Here is a 19562-nt window from a genome sequence, read left to right as displayed (position 1 = left end):
ACAGTGCTATCAGTTGCCCCCCAGGAAAGCCCACAAAACCTGCCATGAGCAGGTACCTCTCACAGTCTGTCTTTGGAAGGGTCCCTTCCTACAGCCATTGATCCAACTCTAGGTTCTCAGAGCTTAGAAGGATTTGGTTCAAAGAGAGAACATATTTTGGGGGGGGAAGGTTTTGTTTTTTAAAAAGAGGACAGAGGATCCCACTTCTCAAGGGAAGACCCTTGAAATTGGAGTGGAATGTATGCTAGAGGGTCCACGTAGTTTGCCCAGACTGAAACCAGTAGGGCTTGTCAGGGGTATTAACCTGGACTTAAAGAGTCACAGTGACTCCCTGGTGCTGGTCCATCCTCCAGGTCAAGGCTTGGACCATCCCTAGTAGGACTCAAACAAGAAGAAAGTGGGCTGATTATTCACTGGGGAGAGAGGGGTGCAGAGGAATGTCTCACTCAGACCCAGCCTGGCCTTGACCTGTCCCCCAATTCCCCATGGCTTAAAGCTTTGAGGGCTTCCCCACTTTGGGAGAGCAGACAAGGAAAACCACATGGCCGGGAAAACCAGAGAGGGTGCCCTTGATGTAAGCCACCCACCAGACCTGGTTTTCCAGAACCACTTCTATCCCTGGGGGGAATGCTTCACTCACTCCACCTCCCAAAAAAAGGAGACCAGAAGTCCTTCCCACTCATTCCTCCTCAGCAGGTCCCAAGGGTGACAGGGGCTGGGCTACTCAAAGGTTACAGCACAGACCCTGGGTCTGGATTAGAATCCAGGCTGCCCCCTTAACTTGGGGCCTCTATCAGGTGATCTTAGGTGTCTGAGCCTTCCTTTTCTCGAAATAAAATGACGATAATTATGCCTAAAGGGGGACGACTGGGTGGCTCAGTCATTAAGCGTCTGCCTTCAGCTCAGGTCATGATCCCAGGGTCCTGGGATCGAGTCCTGAATCAGGCTCCTTGCTCAGTGGGGAGCCTGCTTCTCCCTCTCCCTCTGCTGCTCCCCCTGCTTGTGCTCTCTCTCTCTCTGACAAATAAATAAATAAAAATCTTTTTTTAAAAAAATCATGCCTAAAGGAATTTACAGGCACAATAGGTTCTCAGTAAGTGCAGCTTATTAAGGTGGAGGAGGGTCCTAGGCTGAAGGTGACCCAGGAGACTTGGACCCAGGAAAGGAGCGCCGAGGCCAGCAGCGAGGAGGAGGCGGGGTCCTCTCCAGCCCAAGGGAAGATTAGCCTGGGCCTGCACCTGCAGAGACTCTAAGCGGCTGAGCAAGAGCCCGCGGTGCCCGGCCAGCAGCAGCCCGGGGGACCTTCTCCTTCCGCGCGGGTGAACAGCCGATGCGCCTCCGGCTTTTAGTCCACACCGGCCTCCGACACGCCCGGGGTTCTCCGTCGGGCACTGGTTGCCCTTGGTCTGCGGGTCGCTCCGGGCGTGATGTGCCCCCCGCCCTCCTGAGGCCACCTGCCTCCCTAGATCCCACTTCACTCCCTAGCGAACCCACCCACCCCCAGACGCCTTCCAGCCGGGCCCCGCGCGCGTCCTCGGCCGCCTGGACAGGGACCCTCTGCTGAGGCCACAGCCCTCCCCGACCGCCGCCGCTGTCGCTGTCGCCCGACCTCGGGCCTCGCTCGCGTCCTCGCCCTGCCATCGCGACCGCCGCCCCCACCGCGGCCCCCGCCGGGACGGCAGAGGGTGTGCAGCCGCAGAGGGTGGGAGCTGGGGCGCGCGGACCCAGGGGCGGCTGCAGCCTCCAGGGGCCCCTGCGCCAGCCCCGGGCGCAACCTCTGTGTCCCCGTCCCAGGACAGCGGGCGTCCCCAGACACCGCCTTCCAGCGCAGGGACAGGGCTGCCGGGCGTCCCCCACCGCTCCCCCCTCTGGACCCCTGCAGATGGGAGCTCAGAGACCTAAGAACACCACCAAAGAGCTTCAGCCCGCTGTCTGCCCTCTCCTCAGAAACCTGCGAGGACCAGGCCTGCTTCCAATACTTTTGGTGGCCTCATGTGTGAGATTGTCTACATATTAGGTGTTCAATTAATACCTGCTCCCTGAATGGCTGAATCAGAGAACCGATGCTTTAATAAATAAATAAATCGGTAGTTGGTCGGGTTTGTCTTTGGGCAAATGTGTGTGTCTCCTGCACTAGCCATTAGAACCATACCACACTATAAGCATCCTGTGGTACAGCATTTGTGTCTTGGTCCATTCGAGATTGACAGGAGAAGGTCAACATTTTGTAGAGCACACCTCACAGCCAGAAATCCAAATGCCTCTCCACGGTGTCCCAGTGGAGAACTGCCCGGCCTCACAGCTTCCAGTCCTGGTTTGGCTGGCCCCACCAGCTGGCTTAGACACGGGACTTGCTCTTCAACAACTGTTTCTGTTTATCGCTGTGTGTTCTGGGGTTCTTTTCTTGAAACTTTTGCCACCAAGTCTTCCCATTCAGAATAAAAATATTATATGTCATGTTCGCTGGAGGATGTCTAAAATAAAATACAACAAAACCATATTGCACAATGCTGTGTATAGGAATTCCTACCGTCTACTCATTGGGGAGGGACAGAGGCTGATGTTTCTGAGGGGTGAGCATTCTACTGCCCATCAGGAAGGTTGGTCATGTGTGAAACTCATTTTGCCTCTGGGCATCAGAGAGCCTCTGGGAAACTCCTTTCCCCCCACTTTCTGATGACACAGGCTCTCCACAGCTTCGATTCGCCTCTATGGGATGGAGCCACGGTCTTGACCACTTCTTCTGACACCTCTAGGAGGCACAGAAGGGAAATGACAAATCCAATGGATAAGCCCCAGTCAGAACTGTGAAGTGGGTCAAGCTTATTTCCAGAAGCTCTTTAAATCTTCCCTTTCTAACTTCTGCCACATTCCAAGCTCCCCTTTCACTTCAGGGGACCCAGTCCTGCCTCAGAGGAGGAAGCTGGGTGTGAGGCAGTGGTGGCTGGCCTGAATGGGTTACCAGTCTCAGGAGTCTTAGTGTTTTAAAGAACTCCTTTAGGGAAAGCAATGTCACTCTCGTGGGCAAACTTAAGTACTGTAGCCTCCGAGTTGGGGGGGGAGGGACACTTCACCCCCCATGGCACACCACAGCCCCCTTTCTCTGTGGACGAGCTGAGTTAGGCAAGACCCGAGGGACCTTGGGAAGCTGCTTTTCCCTGTGATTAAGAAGTGTGTCTCAAGGGATGCAGATGGAGGCACATAATTTCGAGATGCAGTTATTGCAAATGCATAGTCTTGTAAGCCATTTACTTTCTAGTGCCTTTCCTGATTACAGCCACTGTGTCAGAGCCCTCTCATCGGGGGGATAGCAGACATATTTAGCAAGTGGTACAGACAGCCCCTGACTAGTCAACGTGGCCACTGTCAGAGCACAGCCCTGGAGGGCCACTCCTGGGCCAGGCATGAACCCTTCATTTGCAGAACTCTGGGGAAGACTGGAAAGTCTGTGGGAGGTCCTGGGAAGGTGCTGTTTACCAACCAGTAGAGGGATCTTTCAATATTCTAACAATCAGGGCTACTGACCCAGGGTGAACAAGCCAAACATCAGCCCTGTGCTCATCTCCTCCATGGCCTCATCCCTCCCTGCCCTCATCTTCCTATTTTCCAATCTTTCAGCCTGAGGCCGTACCATCTCCTCTTTTAAGTGGCCCTCAGTGTGAAAACAGGTGTGGCCGAACCTAAGGGATTCTTTAGAGGCAAGCACGGTCCAAGCCAGGAAATCCATACCTAACTGTGCATCACCACCAAGGCAGGGCTTAAAGACTCCTAGCCTGGGCCATCCGTACTCTATGAATATACAACCTAACTCCAGGATTGGCAGGAAGCTCTGGGGCAACATTGGCACAAATACCCATGAGTCCTTCGAAGGAAGGCGGGAGCTAAGAGCCACTCACGATAGTTGTTTCCTCCTGATGCATGTGGTCAAGGCCAGCAGCAACAACACTGTGACCACAAGGATTCCCGCCACTGAGGCGGCGGCAATGATGATGTTCCTCTGGAGGAACCGCAGAAGCTGTGCACACAGTACGTTCTTATTTTGAACATCTAAATGAAAAGACACATGGCAAAGTAAACAGAAAGAGACAGCCCCATACAGATCTGCAGGGACAACCAGAACTGAAGACTGTAGCGACTTAGCTGCTGGCTCCAGAAGTCCTCTTGGGGACAAAACAGGCTTTGTTTAGGAAAATACACTCGTAAGCTGTTTGGCGGTGACATGGGATGCTGTTTGGTGGTGGAGGTAAGAAGCTGAGGGTATGAGCCAGCAAGCAGCAAAGCAACCAAAAAGTAGAGACAACAAGGCACAGTTTGCAGGAGGAGAAGAATAGGGGAGAGGTCAGATGGAAAGAGGAGTCAGGGGCCACAGAGGCAGTGGAAAGTTCTGCAATGGCTACTAAAAACAATGGAGTCAAATATTCAGTTTGAAGCTGGCCCCCATCACCCCACCCTCCCAGCTTCGGGAAGTTCTGCCACATATATATAATCTGCCTCAAGTCCGTAAGTTTGGGGGAATTTCACGCACAAGGGTAAACATGCCACCAGATGATCTTGAGCTCTTACAGCCTATAGGGACTTGCAGAAATCTTGAGGGTGGATTCGGAATGCCACCGAATGTGGGCTTTAGAGCACAAGGCAATCTTAGCTGGAGACCCCAGCTGATATCAGGGACTCCTAGGGCTTCTGTCACTCCATTTATAATGTGACAAAAGCAGGAATCAAGGACATGGGGCACAGATGTTCCATAACAGGAACTGGATGGTTTGGTGTGGAGAACCACTGAGGGGGCGCCTAGCAATGCAGGCAGGGGGATGCTGGCCAAGGGCCATCTTGGGTTATGGGGAGAAAATTAGAAATGTCCAACTTGCCACTTCGATCTAAGCTACAGCAAGAGGCCGCAGCACCAAACAACTCTAAGGGCCCTGTTGGAAAAAGTCAGCACATTGCCATGATGGGCAAGTTTCTACCCATTCTGAATGGGCCCAGGCTCAGGTCATCCAAGGTTGAAGATCCGGGACTAGTTAATATTTGGATTTACTCCCTCCTACTTGTTAGAAAGTCTCAGTGTGCAGTAATGGCAGAGGCTCAGAAGATGATGCCTATGTTAGGAATGACCCTGGTTGGGTAGAAATGACTAAAAGTAGCATCTTTTCGAAAGGGTGGTCAAATTCCCAGAATTAGTTTAATTCATCATTTTACTGGCAGATTGTATGCTTTTGTGGGTAAATTAAAGGCATGCTGACATCTCCTTTGTAAAAGTACCATGAAAGGCACAGATGCACTCTGAAGTTATCTATACTTAAGTGTCTTATTTAGCTTACACTATATAGCTTATTACCTGTCCTAACTGCTTCTTCAAGTGTTTCTTTATCTATAGCAGAAAATGGCTCATTTATATTCCTGTTGGAGAGAGAGGATTCTTTATCCCTCTTCTCTGAATTGTGACCTACAGAAGACAAAAGACAAAATGAGTTCATCTAAAAACAACCATTGGTCTGTGATTAGTTCTATTTTTTTTTTAAGATTTTATTTTTAGGGGCGCCTGGGTGGCTCAGTCGTTAAGCATCTGCCTTCGGCTCAGGTCATGATCCCAGAGTCCTGGGATCGAGTCCCACATCGGGCTCCCTGCTCAGCGGGAAGCCTGCTTCTCCCTCTCCCACTCCCCCTGCTTGTGTTCCCTCTCTTGCTGTGTCTCTCTCTGTCAAATAAATAAATAAAATCTTAAAAAAAAAAAAAAGATTTTATTTTTAAGTAATCTCTACACTTACCGTGGGGCTCAAACTTACAACCCCGAGATCAAGAGTCACCTGCTCTAATGACAGAGCCAGCCAGGCGCCCCTGATAAGTTCTATTTTCATGATAAAAGTAACTTCCCCCAGGGGCGCCTGAATGGCTCAGTCAGTTAAACATCCAACTCTCGATTTCGATTTCCCCTCGGGTCATGATCTCGGGGCCATGCGATCGAGCCCTGAGGTGGGCTCCACACTCAGCGGAGTCTGCTTGTCCCTCTCCCTCTGCTCCTCCCCTGCTCACGCTCTCTCTCTCTCAAATAAATAAATAAATAAAATCTTAAAAAAAAATAACTTCCTCTAGAATCAAAGTGAGGAGTTAGGGAGGATTTTGGAGAAAAGTCCAAACGTACATCAATGTTTTGTTATTATTTTTTTAATCTAACAAATTCCTGGGTGACCCACCCATAGATTGAGACGGTGGTTTTCACACGTGAGTGTGCATCCAAATCACCAGGAGGCCTTAAAAGACAGACCGCTGGGCCCCACCCAAGAGTTTCTGATTCAGTAGGTCTGAGGAGGCTTGAGAATGTGTATTTCTCACAGACTACCCCCCCCCCCACCAAATGAGCTGGTCAGGGACCACCTTAGAGGACCTCGAGAGAATCTTTCAGTCAGTTGTTGAGCCTCTCTGACCCCAGTCTCCACAAGCGTAAGATAGAAATAATAAGACCTACCTCACAGACAGCATAATATTCATGGAAACAATTTATAAATCACAAAGTACTATAAAAATTTTTCTTAAATTGCAAGGGCAAGACAGAGTGAACTACACTGACATATGCATTTATTGGGAGAGGGGCTATAGAATGGCCTAATAGAAACAGGCAGGGTTGAAAATCAGAAATATTAGCATCCTAACTCTTCCACTGGCTATCTTTGACTCGTTTGTATATGAGACCTTGTCAAAGGGCCTGAGTGAGTTTAGCGTGAAGAAGACTGGGAAGCCAGGAGATCTTTGTCCAACACAAGAATGGCCCTGGAAAGGGGCTGGGAGATGTTCTGAGAAGTTCCAGGAGCAAACCAGAACCAATGGGTAGGAGATCCAGCGAGATGTGTGGACTAAGAGGTTAGCAGTTAGAAAGTAAGGCTATTAAAAAGGGAATGAGGAGGGCGCCTGGGTGGCTCAGTCATTAAGCGTCTGCCTTCGGCTCAGGTCATGATCCCAGGGTCCTGGGATCGAGCCCCGAGTCGGGCTCCCTGCTCAGCGGGAAGCCTGCTTCTCCCTCTCCCACTCCCCCTGCTTGTGTTCCCTCTCTCACTATGTCTCTCTGTCAAATAAATAAATAAAATCTTTAAAAAATAAATAAATAAAAAGGGAATGAGGAAGAGTGAGAAGTAATGAACCCTGTGTCCCTAGAACACTTCAAGGCTGGACCCCCCAGGCCCAGATGCCTTTGAGCTGAGCGGCAGCTTTGGGGTGAGTTTGGTGAATCTGCCTTGGCCTAGTTCTCAAAGAGGTGGGAATGAGACAATGTGGTTAACACAGCTATGGTATGAAACAACAGCCTCTTGAGGTCTTAATTATTTCTGAGGAAGGAGAAAAATGTGTTCCTTATTCAATTTGACTTAGAAAAGAGAGAAAACTTCCAACTTAACATGAGTCATAATTACCTGACTTCAGAAACGCCAGCTTGTCAAATCAGTCAAGAGATGAACAACCACAGATACACAGAAAACTCTGGACAGTGCAGAGTTAGTCCACTAAGGGGTTACATTGGCCTTGCTCTTTCATAGAGGTGTGGAAAAGATAGACTCATCACTTGAACACAAATTTTTACCCTCCTTGTCTCTGTACCACAAACACAAAACCAGAATTAGAAGCCACTGTCTACATTTACCATCAATATGGGTTGTGATTTTGATCATTTGTTGGATTTTTTTTTGGCGAGACAAAATAAGCACAGTTACCGAGTTTTGCCAAATATAGTCAGTTTCCAAACCTCGTTTCAACTACAGAAAACCATTAACTATGAGAGAAGCAGTTACAGGAGCAAGGACAACAAGCTAAGCCCCACATCCATGAGGCAGACTCAATTCAAGTGCCCATCAGTCACATCCTGGGCCTGGTAAAAATGTGTCAAATGAGCCCAGAACCAAGAAATTTTGGCTTTGTGTTCAAGGAAAAGTCGAAGTTTTATGTCATCATTTCTCTCTCTCTCTTTTTCCTCTTAGGAGACTAGCACTGAAATAAGACTTTGATTGCTTCTACTCAGAGCACCCTACTGCGGCCGTATTAACTAAGACCCAGGTTCCCCTCAGCGGAGCTAAATCATAATAGCTGGAGCTCGCTGCGCACCTGTGCACACTCTAACAAGACACCACTTCTCAAAAAAAAAAAAATCATTTCCTCAGCCCTCTTCCTACACAACCCTTTTTACCATTAATTTTGGGGGGGAATGGTCATGGCTGCTAATGAAGATTTGTGGATTTCCTAGTGCAGCACAATAGCTTCAGAGCAGCTCCTGGCCTCTGAAGAGGGGCCTGGTCAGCCTCCTTTTCTTGTGTAGTGTGACCTCTACTACTGTCTGCAGGGAGGTCTCTTCTTAATTCACTCTCTCTACTCAAAAAACCTTAGTTAGCAGACCTGCCTCTCTTTTGTCCTCTCAAAGCTCCATGCAAATACAACCTGAAGCACATTTTTTTTTTAAGATTTTATTTATTTATTTGAGAGAGAGAATGAGAGAGAGAGAGCACGAGAGAGGGGGAGGGTCAGAGGGAGAAGCAGACTCCCCACTGAGCAGAGAGCCCGACGTGGAAGTCGATCCTGGGACTCCAGGATCATGACCTGAGCCAAAGGCAGTCGCTTAACCAACTGAGCCACCCAGGTGCCCCTGAAGCACTTTTTAAGCACCTTCCATTTTAGCATATTTATAGCTAATAATTACGGATGACACCGACTTTCCTATTAGCAGTGAGCTCTTGGAGGATACAAGTGCCTTGTTCAGCTCTCTACTCCTGGCACAGCACCTCTCACCGAGTAGGAGATCAATAGCTAGGTCTTGAGTGAGAGAAGGAAACTTGAAGACTCTTGACTGCAACCTCATGAGAAACTCTGAGCCAGAACCACCCAGCTAAGACTGATTCATTGGCCAAGGCTGCAGTCCTTTGAAGGCTGAGTGGCACCAGAGGGTCTGCTTCCAAAATGACTCACTCATACAGCTGTTGGCAGAAGGCCTCATCTCCCCACTGGCTGGAGGCAGGAGGGCCCGGTTGCTCACCACAAGGGCCTTTCCTTAAGTCAGTGGACACTGCTGGAATGTCGTCACAACATGGCAACTGACTTTCCCCAGAGTGAGCAATTCAAGAGATAGCTGGGCAGAAACCACAATGTCTTTGATGACCTAATCTATGAAGTAGCACACCATCACTTCTGTCACGTTCTATTCATTCGAAGCAAGTCACTCAGTCCAGCCCACACTCAAGGGGAGGGGTATCAAAGAATTTGTGGACCTATTTTAAAACCACAGTAGAAATGAAATTCCAAGGAAGAGAGCTGAAGAAAGGAAATATTTGCTTATGTCCATATAAACATAAGGATTTGAATCAGCTACCTCAGGTTTTGTGGATGGAGAGAAGTAACACCATTACAAAGGGATCTACACTCTACCGGAAGCCTGGAATTGGGTATGTGACCCAGATGCCTGAATGATTGAACCACGTGTTGAGGTTGAACCATATGAAATTAGAGCTACTTGACCAGTTTTTAAAAATATTTATTTATTTATTTTAGAGAGAGAGAGCAGGGGGGAGGGGCAGAGGGAGAGGGAGAGAGAATCTCAAGCACACTCCCTGCTGAGTGCAGAGCCTGATGCAGGGCTCAATCCCATGACCCTGAGGTCATGACCTGAGCTGAAATTAAGGGTTGGACACTTAACTGACTGAGCCACCCAGGCGCCCCTTAACCACTTATGACCTACAAAAAAACAGTAAGTTCAAATGATTCAACCTGACATTATAGTTCCAAGGGAAGTTTTCTAATCTTCTAATTGTGAGACTCCTAGAAACTCAACATCATGGATTATCAAGATGAGTGTAATGATCAATATGTAATGTGATGCTTTGTGTAATAAAAAAAAAAAAAAAGGAGTGGCCTCCAAACCTAGTTTAAATTGGCCACTGTACACCTTGGGGGTCTGGGGAGGTAGAGGAAAATAAACCCATTTTATACTCCGAGCACTGAGTCAAGCTCCTATAAGGGAGAAAAATCACACACTGAAAAAGCCAAAAGTAAACTTGAAGAAATGGAAAGACATCCCCATTTCCAGCACAGAATGATTTACCATCAGTTTTCCCAAAGTGAATATTGTGTTATAAATTTAATGTGATGCTAATAAAAATATCGACAGGCTTCTAATGAAGTTACACAAGTTGATACATGTGCAAAAACAAACATGCAAAAATAGCCAGGAAAACACTGAACAAACAAAAACTGCAAAGAAGGGGGGCCTAGTCTCATAAGGCACTGAAACATACTATTTCAGCCTCTGTAATTAAAACAGTGTGGTACTGGGCGCCTGGGTGGCTCAGTTGGTTAAGCGACTGCCTTCGGCTCAGGTCATGATCCTGGAGTCCCGGGATCGAGTCCCACATCAGGCTCCCTGCTCAGCAGGGAGTCTGCTTCTCCCTCTGACCCTCCTCCCTCTCATGCTCTCTGTCTCTCATTCTCTCTCTCGCAAATAAATAAAATCTTTAAAAAAATTAAAAAAAACAAAAAAACAAAACAGTGTGGTACTGTTGTATACAGAAACCAGTAGGCCAGTGGTTAGGATAGAAAGCCCAGGAAGAGGGGTGCCTGGTGGCTCAGTCATTAAGCATCTGCCTTCGGTTCAGGTCATGATCCTAGGGTCCTGGGATCGAGCCCTGCATCAGGCTCCCTGCTCTGCAGGAAGTCTGCTTCTCCCTCTCCCACTCCCCGTGCTTGTGTTCCCTCTCTCACTGTGTCTCTCTCTGTCAAATAAATAAATAAAATCTTAAAAAAAAAAAAAAAAAAAAAGCCCAGGAAGAGACCCAGGACATATGGGAATTTAGTATAAGATAAAGGAGGTATCTCAGATCATTGGAGCATAGATGGACTTTTTAATAAATGGTGTAGCATTTCAGAGAAAAATGGCATGACCTGGACTATGCTGATGAAATCATTCGAACCCATCTGTGGTTCTCAGTATAAAATCATCCTTTCACGTCTCCTGGTGTAGACCTCGGTATCAAAGAGATGCTCAACTACATTGAATTTATGATTATCATGAAATTCACAGAAGGAAATGTATAGGACAAATTCAGGAATATTAGAGGTATTCATCTTAAAGAGAATTCTGTGGTAAATTAATCTCCAAAAACCATCTAGGTCAATGGTTCCAAATATAACCTGTAGGCAAATCACTTGGAAAATAGGCATAATTGTGTGGAACCCTGGACTCCACTTTTAGAAACTCTTGGTGGGTTCCAGAAATAAGGGTTTATAATCTCTTCCCATTTCTCATCCTCTACTCCATGGTTGATGCATGGTCAGGGTTGGGAACCACCCTTACTCCCAGAAAAGCCCACATATTTGCCAGCTTGGACATAATTAGCCTATTTTCCCTTTTAAATCTTTCTATCTGCCTAGGGAAGAAATGCTTCATGGGATGCTAGTTCCTCAACCTGTCTTCAGAGCCAATCTGCCCCCACCATAATTGGGTCTGTGAGATGAGCCTTTGCTCATCAGCTAAAGGGAAGCACTTTCCCACACTCCTCGTGGTGGGGAGGGAGAGAACTCCTCTGGGGTATCACTTCAAGAATGTGCTCTGCCCCTCACCAGTCCCCGTCCCCAGGGGGAGAAAGGGACTTCACAGGTAAGTTTGGGAAGAGGATTCAGGTACCTATGGCCAGCTCCTCTCTCTCTCTCTCTCTCACATCCATTTGCCTCCAGAGAGCAGACATTCTGAACTGCTCCTCTATGCTGTGAATTTTACAGAAGCAAACTCTCTCATGGTGGGGGTTTGGGGAAACCACAGGTACCCTAAACCTCACCAGTGATTAGCACTCTTCCTAATTCGAAGTGAAGCACCCACATTATCCAGCCAAGTTTTCTAGAGAAGATAGTCTGAGCTCCACCCGCCGGATCCTTAGCTCAGTCTCACATTTGGCTCTAAACTCAGGCACAAGGAAGATAAGGTATTACTTATTGGCCCCCAACTCCAATTATATCCATTTGCATTTACCATTAATAGAAATTCTGTCCATGCTGCCAAGGAGAAACCTTGGTGCAGTAGAATACCCAGGAACACTGGTTCCTTTGATGAAAACAATGGGGGAAAAAATGAAAGAGAAAAATTTGTATCAGTACACACTTCTGAGTACTTTGGGTCCATATTTTGTTTTAAGTGTTACAATGTTAATACAGAATTCAACTTGTATTGGGGATGCATATTTGAAAGTTTACATGTCAATGTAGAGCGAGGCACCAGCTAGCTGCTGACTACAGAGAGACTGGAGCCCAGGCAGATGCTGTGGGAAACCAACCTCGGGAACTGAAATTCACATCTGTATGCAAAATTCCAACACAGTGCCCATTACTCGGTTGCTCAGGGCACTTTCCTGTACTGCTGGAAGTTTCTGATGCACAATTCTATCCTTACAACCTATGATCAAATAACTGTCTTAATTCTCAAACTGCTACTTAAAAAAAATAATCTGAAGCTGCTTTTGGGAAGTATCAGAAAGTATTTTTCATTTTTGTTATTTCTACTGGTATGCCTAGGGCAAGTGATTTTTTTGGCCTGGGTCTTATCCCATTGAATGGGTGTACTAATGACTGCACCAGCTTTCCCCGGGGGCTAAGCAAAGTATCAAACTATGCATCGGGAAGTACAGGAAGTATAAAGCGTGTGCAAGACAAAGTTATTACATTACTCAGGGTTCCTGTTGTCAGGAAAGGTAAACACCACTTGCAATTCCAGTTCCTGTCTTCTGAACAGCCTCCAGAAAGTGAGAACCTACTTGACACATGAACTCCAAGGATCTCCACCCCCCCGGCAAAATAGAGGGATAGGCACATTTTAGACCATAGATTTGAAGGTTATAGAGAGGTTTTCAGACAATTTTGTCCTTCATTTCTCAATTTGTCTTTGCCACCCAGGGAGCTGTTCTAACAAATGCTGAAATGATAGCACTGTATATATAATACAATACATGGACCCCTATAGGAATAGATGTACCTATAGTTTTAAAGACATATACTTACTTTCTGAATTCATGTCTCTCTTTGTAATTGATTTGCTTGCTGTTCTTGCTTCATCAAATGGTGTCCCATATGGAACCTTGTAAAACACTTGCTGTAGAATTTCATCTCAAATGAAGTAAAAAAAGGCATGTTAATACCAGCTGTGGGGGATTGACATTTTTCTCTGGAAGTACCTAAAACAGTCTACAAATACAGTAAATCAATGATATAAGCTCAGTGGACATAGGATATTATACTCTGAAATATCTTGCCTTGGGAAGGGATATCCTAACTCCTACAATCATTTCTGAAAAAGTGTGATTGCACTAGATGTCTTGAGCAGTAGATATTTCCCACTGAAAGATATGCAGCTAGAAACTTTGCCCCAAATCTCATGACATTTAGTGTCATTATCTTCCTTCTTGCTCCAGTTGTCATTCTGACCCACTTTGTAGTAAGTTTTGAAATGAGGAAGTCGGATTCTTCCAAATTTTTTGTTCTTTTTTTTTTTAAGATTTATTTATTTATTTTAGAGAGAGAAGAGGGTGTAAAGACAGAGGAAGAGGGAGAGAGACAGACTCTCCAGCAGACTCCCCACTGAGCACAGAGCCTGATGCAGGGCTCAATCCCACAACCCATGAAATCATGACCTGAGCTGAAACCAAGAGTGGGAGGCTTAATCGACTGAGCCCCCCAGGAGTCCCCCAAATTTGTTCTTCTGTTTCAAGATGATTTTGACTACTTTGGGTCTACTGAGATTCTATAGGAATTTCAGAATGAGTTCTTCTATTTTCCAAAAAATGCAATTAGAATTTTGATAGGGTTTGCATTGAATCTGTAGGTCACTTTGGGGATTATTGTCATCTTTACAACAGTAAGTCTTTCAATTCATTAACATAGGATATCTTTCCATTTACTTAGGTCTTCTTTCATTTCTTCCAGCAATGTTTTGTCCCTTTCTGTGTACAAGTTTTTTGCCTCCTTCACTAAATGTATTCCTAAGTATTTTAATCTTTTTGATGCCATTGTAAATAAAATTGTTTTCTTGATTTCTTTTCCTTTTTTGGACTATTCATATCAGAATATAGAAATACAAATGATTTTTCTGTGTTGTTTTTATATCCTGCAAACTTTCAAATGGAGCTAGAGACTATTATACTAAGCAAAATAAGTCGTTCAGAGAAAGACAAATACCATATGATTTCACTCATATGTGGAATTTAAGAAACAAAACAAAGGAGAGAAGGGAAAAAAGAGAGAGAGGCAAACCAAGAAACAGACATGGGCGCCTGGGTGGCTCAGTCAGTTAAGCATCTGCCTTTGGCTCAGGTCATGATCCCAGGGTCCTGGAATCAAGTCCCGCATTGGTCTCCCTGCTCAGGGGGGAGTCTCCTCCCTCTGCCCCTCTCCCCTGCTTGTGCTCACGCTCACTCTCTCTCTCTCAAAAATAAATAAATAAAATCTTAAAAAAAAAAAAAAGAAAGAGACTTAACTCTAGAGAACAAACTAATGGTTATCTGAATTAATTTTTTAGCTCTAACAATTTTTGTGAACTTTTTATGGATTTATTTTAGATCCTTTCATTTCTTTTTCTTGCCTAATTTCTCTGCTAGGACTCACAGTCTATGTTGAAAGAATTGGCAAGAATGTCTCATGGCTGATATTAGGGGAAAAACTTCCATTCTTTCATCATTATGATGTTAGCTGGGTATTTTTCATATATGGACTTTATCACATTGAGGAAGTGCCCTTATATTCCTAGTTTATTGAGTGTTTTTATCACAAAAGGATGTTAAATTTTTAAATAAGTTTTTTTTTAAGATTTTATTTATTTATTTGAGAGAGAGAATGAGAGAGAGAGAGCACATGAGAGGGGGGAGGGTCAGAGGGAGAAGCAGACTCCCTGCTGAGCAGGGAGCCCGATACGGGACTCGATCCTGGGACTCCAGGATCATGACCTGAGCCGAAGGCAGTTGCTTAACCAATTGAGCCACCCAGGTGCCCAAATAAGTTTTATTTTTAATTGTAGTAAAAAACACATAACACAAAATTACCATTCTAATAATTTTTTTGAGATTTTATTATTTCTATATAATCTCTACACCCAATGTGGGGCTCAAACCCACAATCCTGAGATCAAGAGTTGCAGGCTCCACCGACTGAGCCAGCCAGGTGCTCCTACTATCCTGATCATTTTTTTTTTTTTAAAGACTTTATTTATTTATTTGAGAGAGAGAGAATGAGAGAGAGAGCACATGAGCACATGATGCCAGGATCATGACCTGAGCCGAAGGCAGTCGCTTAACCAACTGAGCCACCCAGGCGCCCTATCCTGATCATTTTTAAGCATAGTTCAGTAGTATTGTTTATTCTCCTTGTTGTATAACAGATATCCCGAAATTTTCATCATGCAAAACTGAAACTCCATACTCATTAAACAACTCCCTGTTTCCACCTCCCCTACCCCAGCCCCTGGCAACTACCATGCTACTTTCTTTCTATGAATTTGACTTTAGATATCTCTTATAAGTAGAACCAAACAGTATTTGTTTTCCTGTGACTGGCTTATTAAATTTGGCAAAGAAAGCATCGGGTTATGCTACAACATTCATGTTGTAGCATGCAACAGAATTTCCTTCCTTTTTAAGGCTCAATAATATTCCATTGTGTGTATATACCACATTTTGTTAGTCTATTCATCCATGGACACTTGGGTTGCTTCTACCTTTTGGCTATTCTGAAGAATGCTGCTATAAGCATGGCAAATACCTCTTTGAGACTTCCAATTCTTTGGGATACATAACCAAATATGGGATTGCTGGGTCATATGGTAATTCTAGTTTTAATTGAGGAACAGCCATACTGTTCTCCATAGCAGATGCACCATTTTAATTCCCAACAAGAAAATTGGATTTTCTAGTCAATATGCTAATCGCTGCCCTTTAATAAGAGTTTAATCCATTTACACTTAATGTGATTACTGATAAAAAGAATTTACTTCTGCTATTTAACTATTTATTTTCTGTGTCCTATAAATTTTTTGTTCCTCAGTTCCTTTATTACTGCTTTCCTGTGGGAGTTTATTTTTTTTTTTAAGATTTTATTTATTTATTTATTTATTTGACACAGAGAGAGAGAAAGAGAGAGAGAGAGCATGCACACAAGCAGGGGGAGCAGCAGAGGGAGAGGGAGAAGCAGACTCCCTGTTGAGCAGGGAGCCCGATGCGGGGTTTGATCCCAGGACCCTGGGATCATGACCCGAGCTGAAGGCAAATGCATAACAGACCAAGTCAGCCAGGCACCCCAATTTTTTGTAATGTTATATTTCAATTGCCTTCTTTGTTACTGTTCTGTATATGTTTTAGTTCTTTTCTTCATGATTACTTTGGGAATTACAACTAACATTTTAAACTAATAACAACCTAGTTTGAATAGTACCAACTTAGTATATGAACACTCTGCTCATATATATCTCTACCTTCCCCTATATTGCCACAAATTACATCTTTACACATTGTATGTCCATGAACATAAATTTAAAATCACTGTTTCATTCATCGCCTTTTAAATCACATTGTAAAAAAGAATGAAGTAACAAACCAAAGTTACAATAATACTGGTTTTTACATTTACCTATGTAGTCACCTTTACCAGTGTTCATTTTATTCTCAAACTTTTGACTGTCTACTGTCCTTTCATTTCAGCCCAAAGTACTCTCTTTAGCATTTCTTAAGGGGCAGATCTCTTAGCTTTTGTTTATCTGGAAATGTCTTAGTTTATCTTTTATGCTCAAAGAATAGTTTTGTCAAATATAAAACTATTGGTTGACAGTACTTTTCTTTCAGGACTTTAAATATGTCATCACTTCTGGTCTCCATGATTTTTGAGGAGGAATCAGCCATTAATCTTATTGAGGATCCCTTGTAAACAATGAGTAGTTTTTCCTTTGCTGCTTTCAAGACTGTCTCTTTGTCTTTGGGTTTCAACAATTTGACTATAATGTGTTTCAGTGTGACTCTCTTGCATTTATGCCTGGAGTTTCTAGAGCTTCTGGGATGTGTAAAATCATCGAATTTGAGAAGGTTTTGGCCATTATTTCCTCATATATTTTCTCTGCCCCTTTCTCTCATTTCTCCTGCTGGGATTTCTGTAATGTATATGTTGGTACACTTGATGCGACCTTACAGGTCCCTCATCCTCTGCTCATTTTTTGTTCTTTCTGCTCTGCAGACTGGAAAATTTCAATTGTCCAAGTTCAAAATGATCCTTACTTCTGTCTGCTGAAATGTGCTGTCAAATCCCGCTGGTAAGTTTTTCATTTTAGCCACCGTACTTTTCAACTCTAGAATCTCAGGTTCCTTTCTATAATTTGTTTCTTTATTGACATTCTCAATTTGTTCAAACATTGTTTTCCTGATTTCCTTAAGTTCTTTATCTCTCATTTCCTTAAGTCATCAAAGACAGTAAACACAATGAAGATGGGTTCCTATTGCCCATTCTGGTACCAGCAAACTACACTGAGAATGCAGGCTGCCGACTACTTGGCTACCTGCGTGGGGCTGGGGGAAGGAAAATGGTAGGATCTACATGAATCACTAAAATTTACCAGTCTCTTCATTAAGCATTCCTCTGGATGATGCAAGTGTTCAACTAGAATCCAACAGTCCAAAATAGTTGCTTAAGATAATTCTTGGCAGTTCAGTTGTAACATAGTCTTAGAGCTTCCTACCATCTTCTTTCCAGGCCTTGGTTTTCTCAAATGTTACATGAGAGACTTGGAATAGATCAATGAGTCCCAGCCTAGAATCACCTGGGGAGCTTTAAAAACTACTGGTGCAAATATCTCATCCTATGCCAGGGAATCTGATCAGGGGTCTTTTTAACAATCTCTCCAGGGGATTCTCACGCTCAACTAGGACTGAGGACCTGGGGAGAATGTTTATCTCAGCCTCAGGGCCTCACCATCCCACCGCTGCAGAAATCTCCCGGGCACCTTGTCAGGCAGATGTGATGCAGCTGGTCTAAGGTGGGCTCTGACTCAGCACTTGCAATAACTCCCACATGGTGGCCCTGTTCTGCTGCATGGACCCCTCTCTGAGGAGCAGAATCCTTTCCAAGTATCTATCTTCTATACTTTGCCTAATTTCCTGGGACTCTGACACTTCAAAGAACTGGTTCTAGCCTCAAGGCAAGCACTTTCCCTCCCACCAAAGCATCGGATTATCTGAGAGACAACCCTGGAAAAGCGTGACACTCTTCAAAACAGCATGGAGGCTTCACATGAGGAGATTACTTACCGAATAGTTTAGACAAACCTTCATCCCAATTTTTTGAACTTGATGAAAATCCAGTATTTGAACCTGTGGGGAAAATAAACCTTAGCTGTGATTAAATCACTCATTGGATCTACATGAAATCTTTTTAAATCAATACTTTTTTACATGGTGTTTTGAGAGGAGCATCACGCACTTCACCTGCTCTAGGAGGAAGAGCACTGGACTTGGGTTCTAGTCCACCTTCTGAGTGCCTTGTGATCTTGGGCAGTAAAGTTCTGAGGGATTTGGTTTTCCCACCTGAAACTGGTGGGAAAGGTGCCAACCACAAGAGGCCTGTGAGGAGGGGCTGAGATGAAATGTGTTGACGTCATCTGTAGATGGAAAAGTGTTCTCCCCTTATCACATCCCAGTGTTAGTATCTACTATGAATGGCAAGAAGGGGCACTGGATGGTTATACTCATTGATCAGTGTTGGAGGGGAGCAAAAAGACAGATGGACACACATCTCAGTGTCTTCTCAACAAACACTTTCCCCTCCATAAGAAATGATGCCAACAAGGCATGACTTTGACCATCTTGGAAATGGGATGCCTTCTTGTTTTGGAGGGCAGAGAACAAAACTGCTGCATACTCTGCATTAATCCACACTAGGGTCTATGTTTGGAGGGGGCTTGGAGGGCCTCAGGCCACCCCTCCCTGATCTGTTTGATAAGCACAAGGAATTCCTGATGTTGTCATTGACAAATACAAAAATGAAGGTATAAATGGAAAAGCACTGGGTCAACAGTCTCCCCTAGGATGCCATGGACTGACTTCAAGCCTTCTGCTGACACTCATGTGACCACGTCAATGATATGGATTGACTGTGCTAAAAAGCTGTAGCAACTCATGGAATTTTGAACTATATTTTCAGGATGTTCTTTATGGATGTTGTGATGTCTTAGTTGCTGCACAAATTTTCTTGATTCTAGGTAAAGGCCAGCCCTTTTCTCTGTCCCCAGGGGAGTGGGCAAAACCAGCAGGGAGGAGAAACTTATCCCCTAATGAAGAAGTTTCAGGGTCCCAGCAGCAGCCTCCTGTCGTAAGTGACAGAGCATTCATGAGGTGTCTGCGGAATCTGAACTTTTAACACAAAACTGGTGACACCAGTTTTCACATGGTTTTCTCATAGATAATCTACACAGCCACTGAGTAATCTGTGCACATTAACTTATACACATTGCAGCTTTCAACTCTACAAAAAAATGGGTAGGGAAGCCTGCATGGTGGATGCCAAATGATTTCAAGTATGAC

General features: G+C 44.7%; 1 protein-coding gene across 4 annotated transcripts in view; it reads right to left on the bottom strand.

Annotated features, from left to right (window-relative positions):
• Positions 1–2052: 2052 nt before the first annotated feature.
• The window catches only part of C10H2orf92 (chromosome 10 C2orf92 homolog), a 40575-nt gene continuing 23065 nt past the window's right edge, over positions 2053–19562 (bottom strand). For 3 of the 4 annotated variants that reach the window (XM_078056641.1, XM_078056639.1, XM_078056640.1), the window contains 6 exons: positions 18291–18353; positions 13015–13119; positions 11993–12064; positions 5339–5446; positions 3897–4047; positions 2053–2474 (listed from right to left, as the gene is read on the bottom strand). In XM_078056641.1, the coding sequence (XP_077912767.1) occupies positions 2339–2474; positions 3897–4047; positions 5339–5446; positions 11993–12064; positions 13015–13119; positions 18291–18353 (635 nt within the window). In that variant the 3' untranslated portion in view covers positions 2053–2338. The remainder of the gene's footprint in view (positions 2475–3896; positions 4048–5338; positions 5447–11992; positions 12065–13014; positions 13120–18290; positions 18354–19562) is intronic. The other variant, XM_078056642.1, reaches the window with a different exon arrangement.

This window comes from Halichoerus grypus, chromosome 10 (assembly GCF_964656455.1).
Source record: "Halichoerus grypus chromosome 10, mHalGry1.hap1.1, whole genome shotgun sequence".
In the NCBI taxonomy this organism is placed as follows: domain Eukaryota; kingdom Metazoa; phylum Chordata; class Mammalia; order Carnivora; family Phocidae; genus Halichoerus; species Halichoerus grypus.
This window is presented reverse-complemented; position numbering and strand designations above follow the sequence as displayed.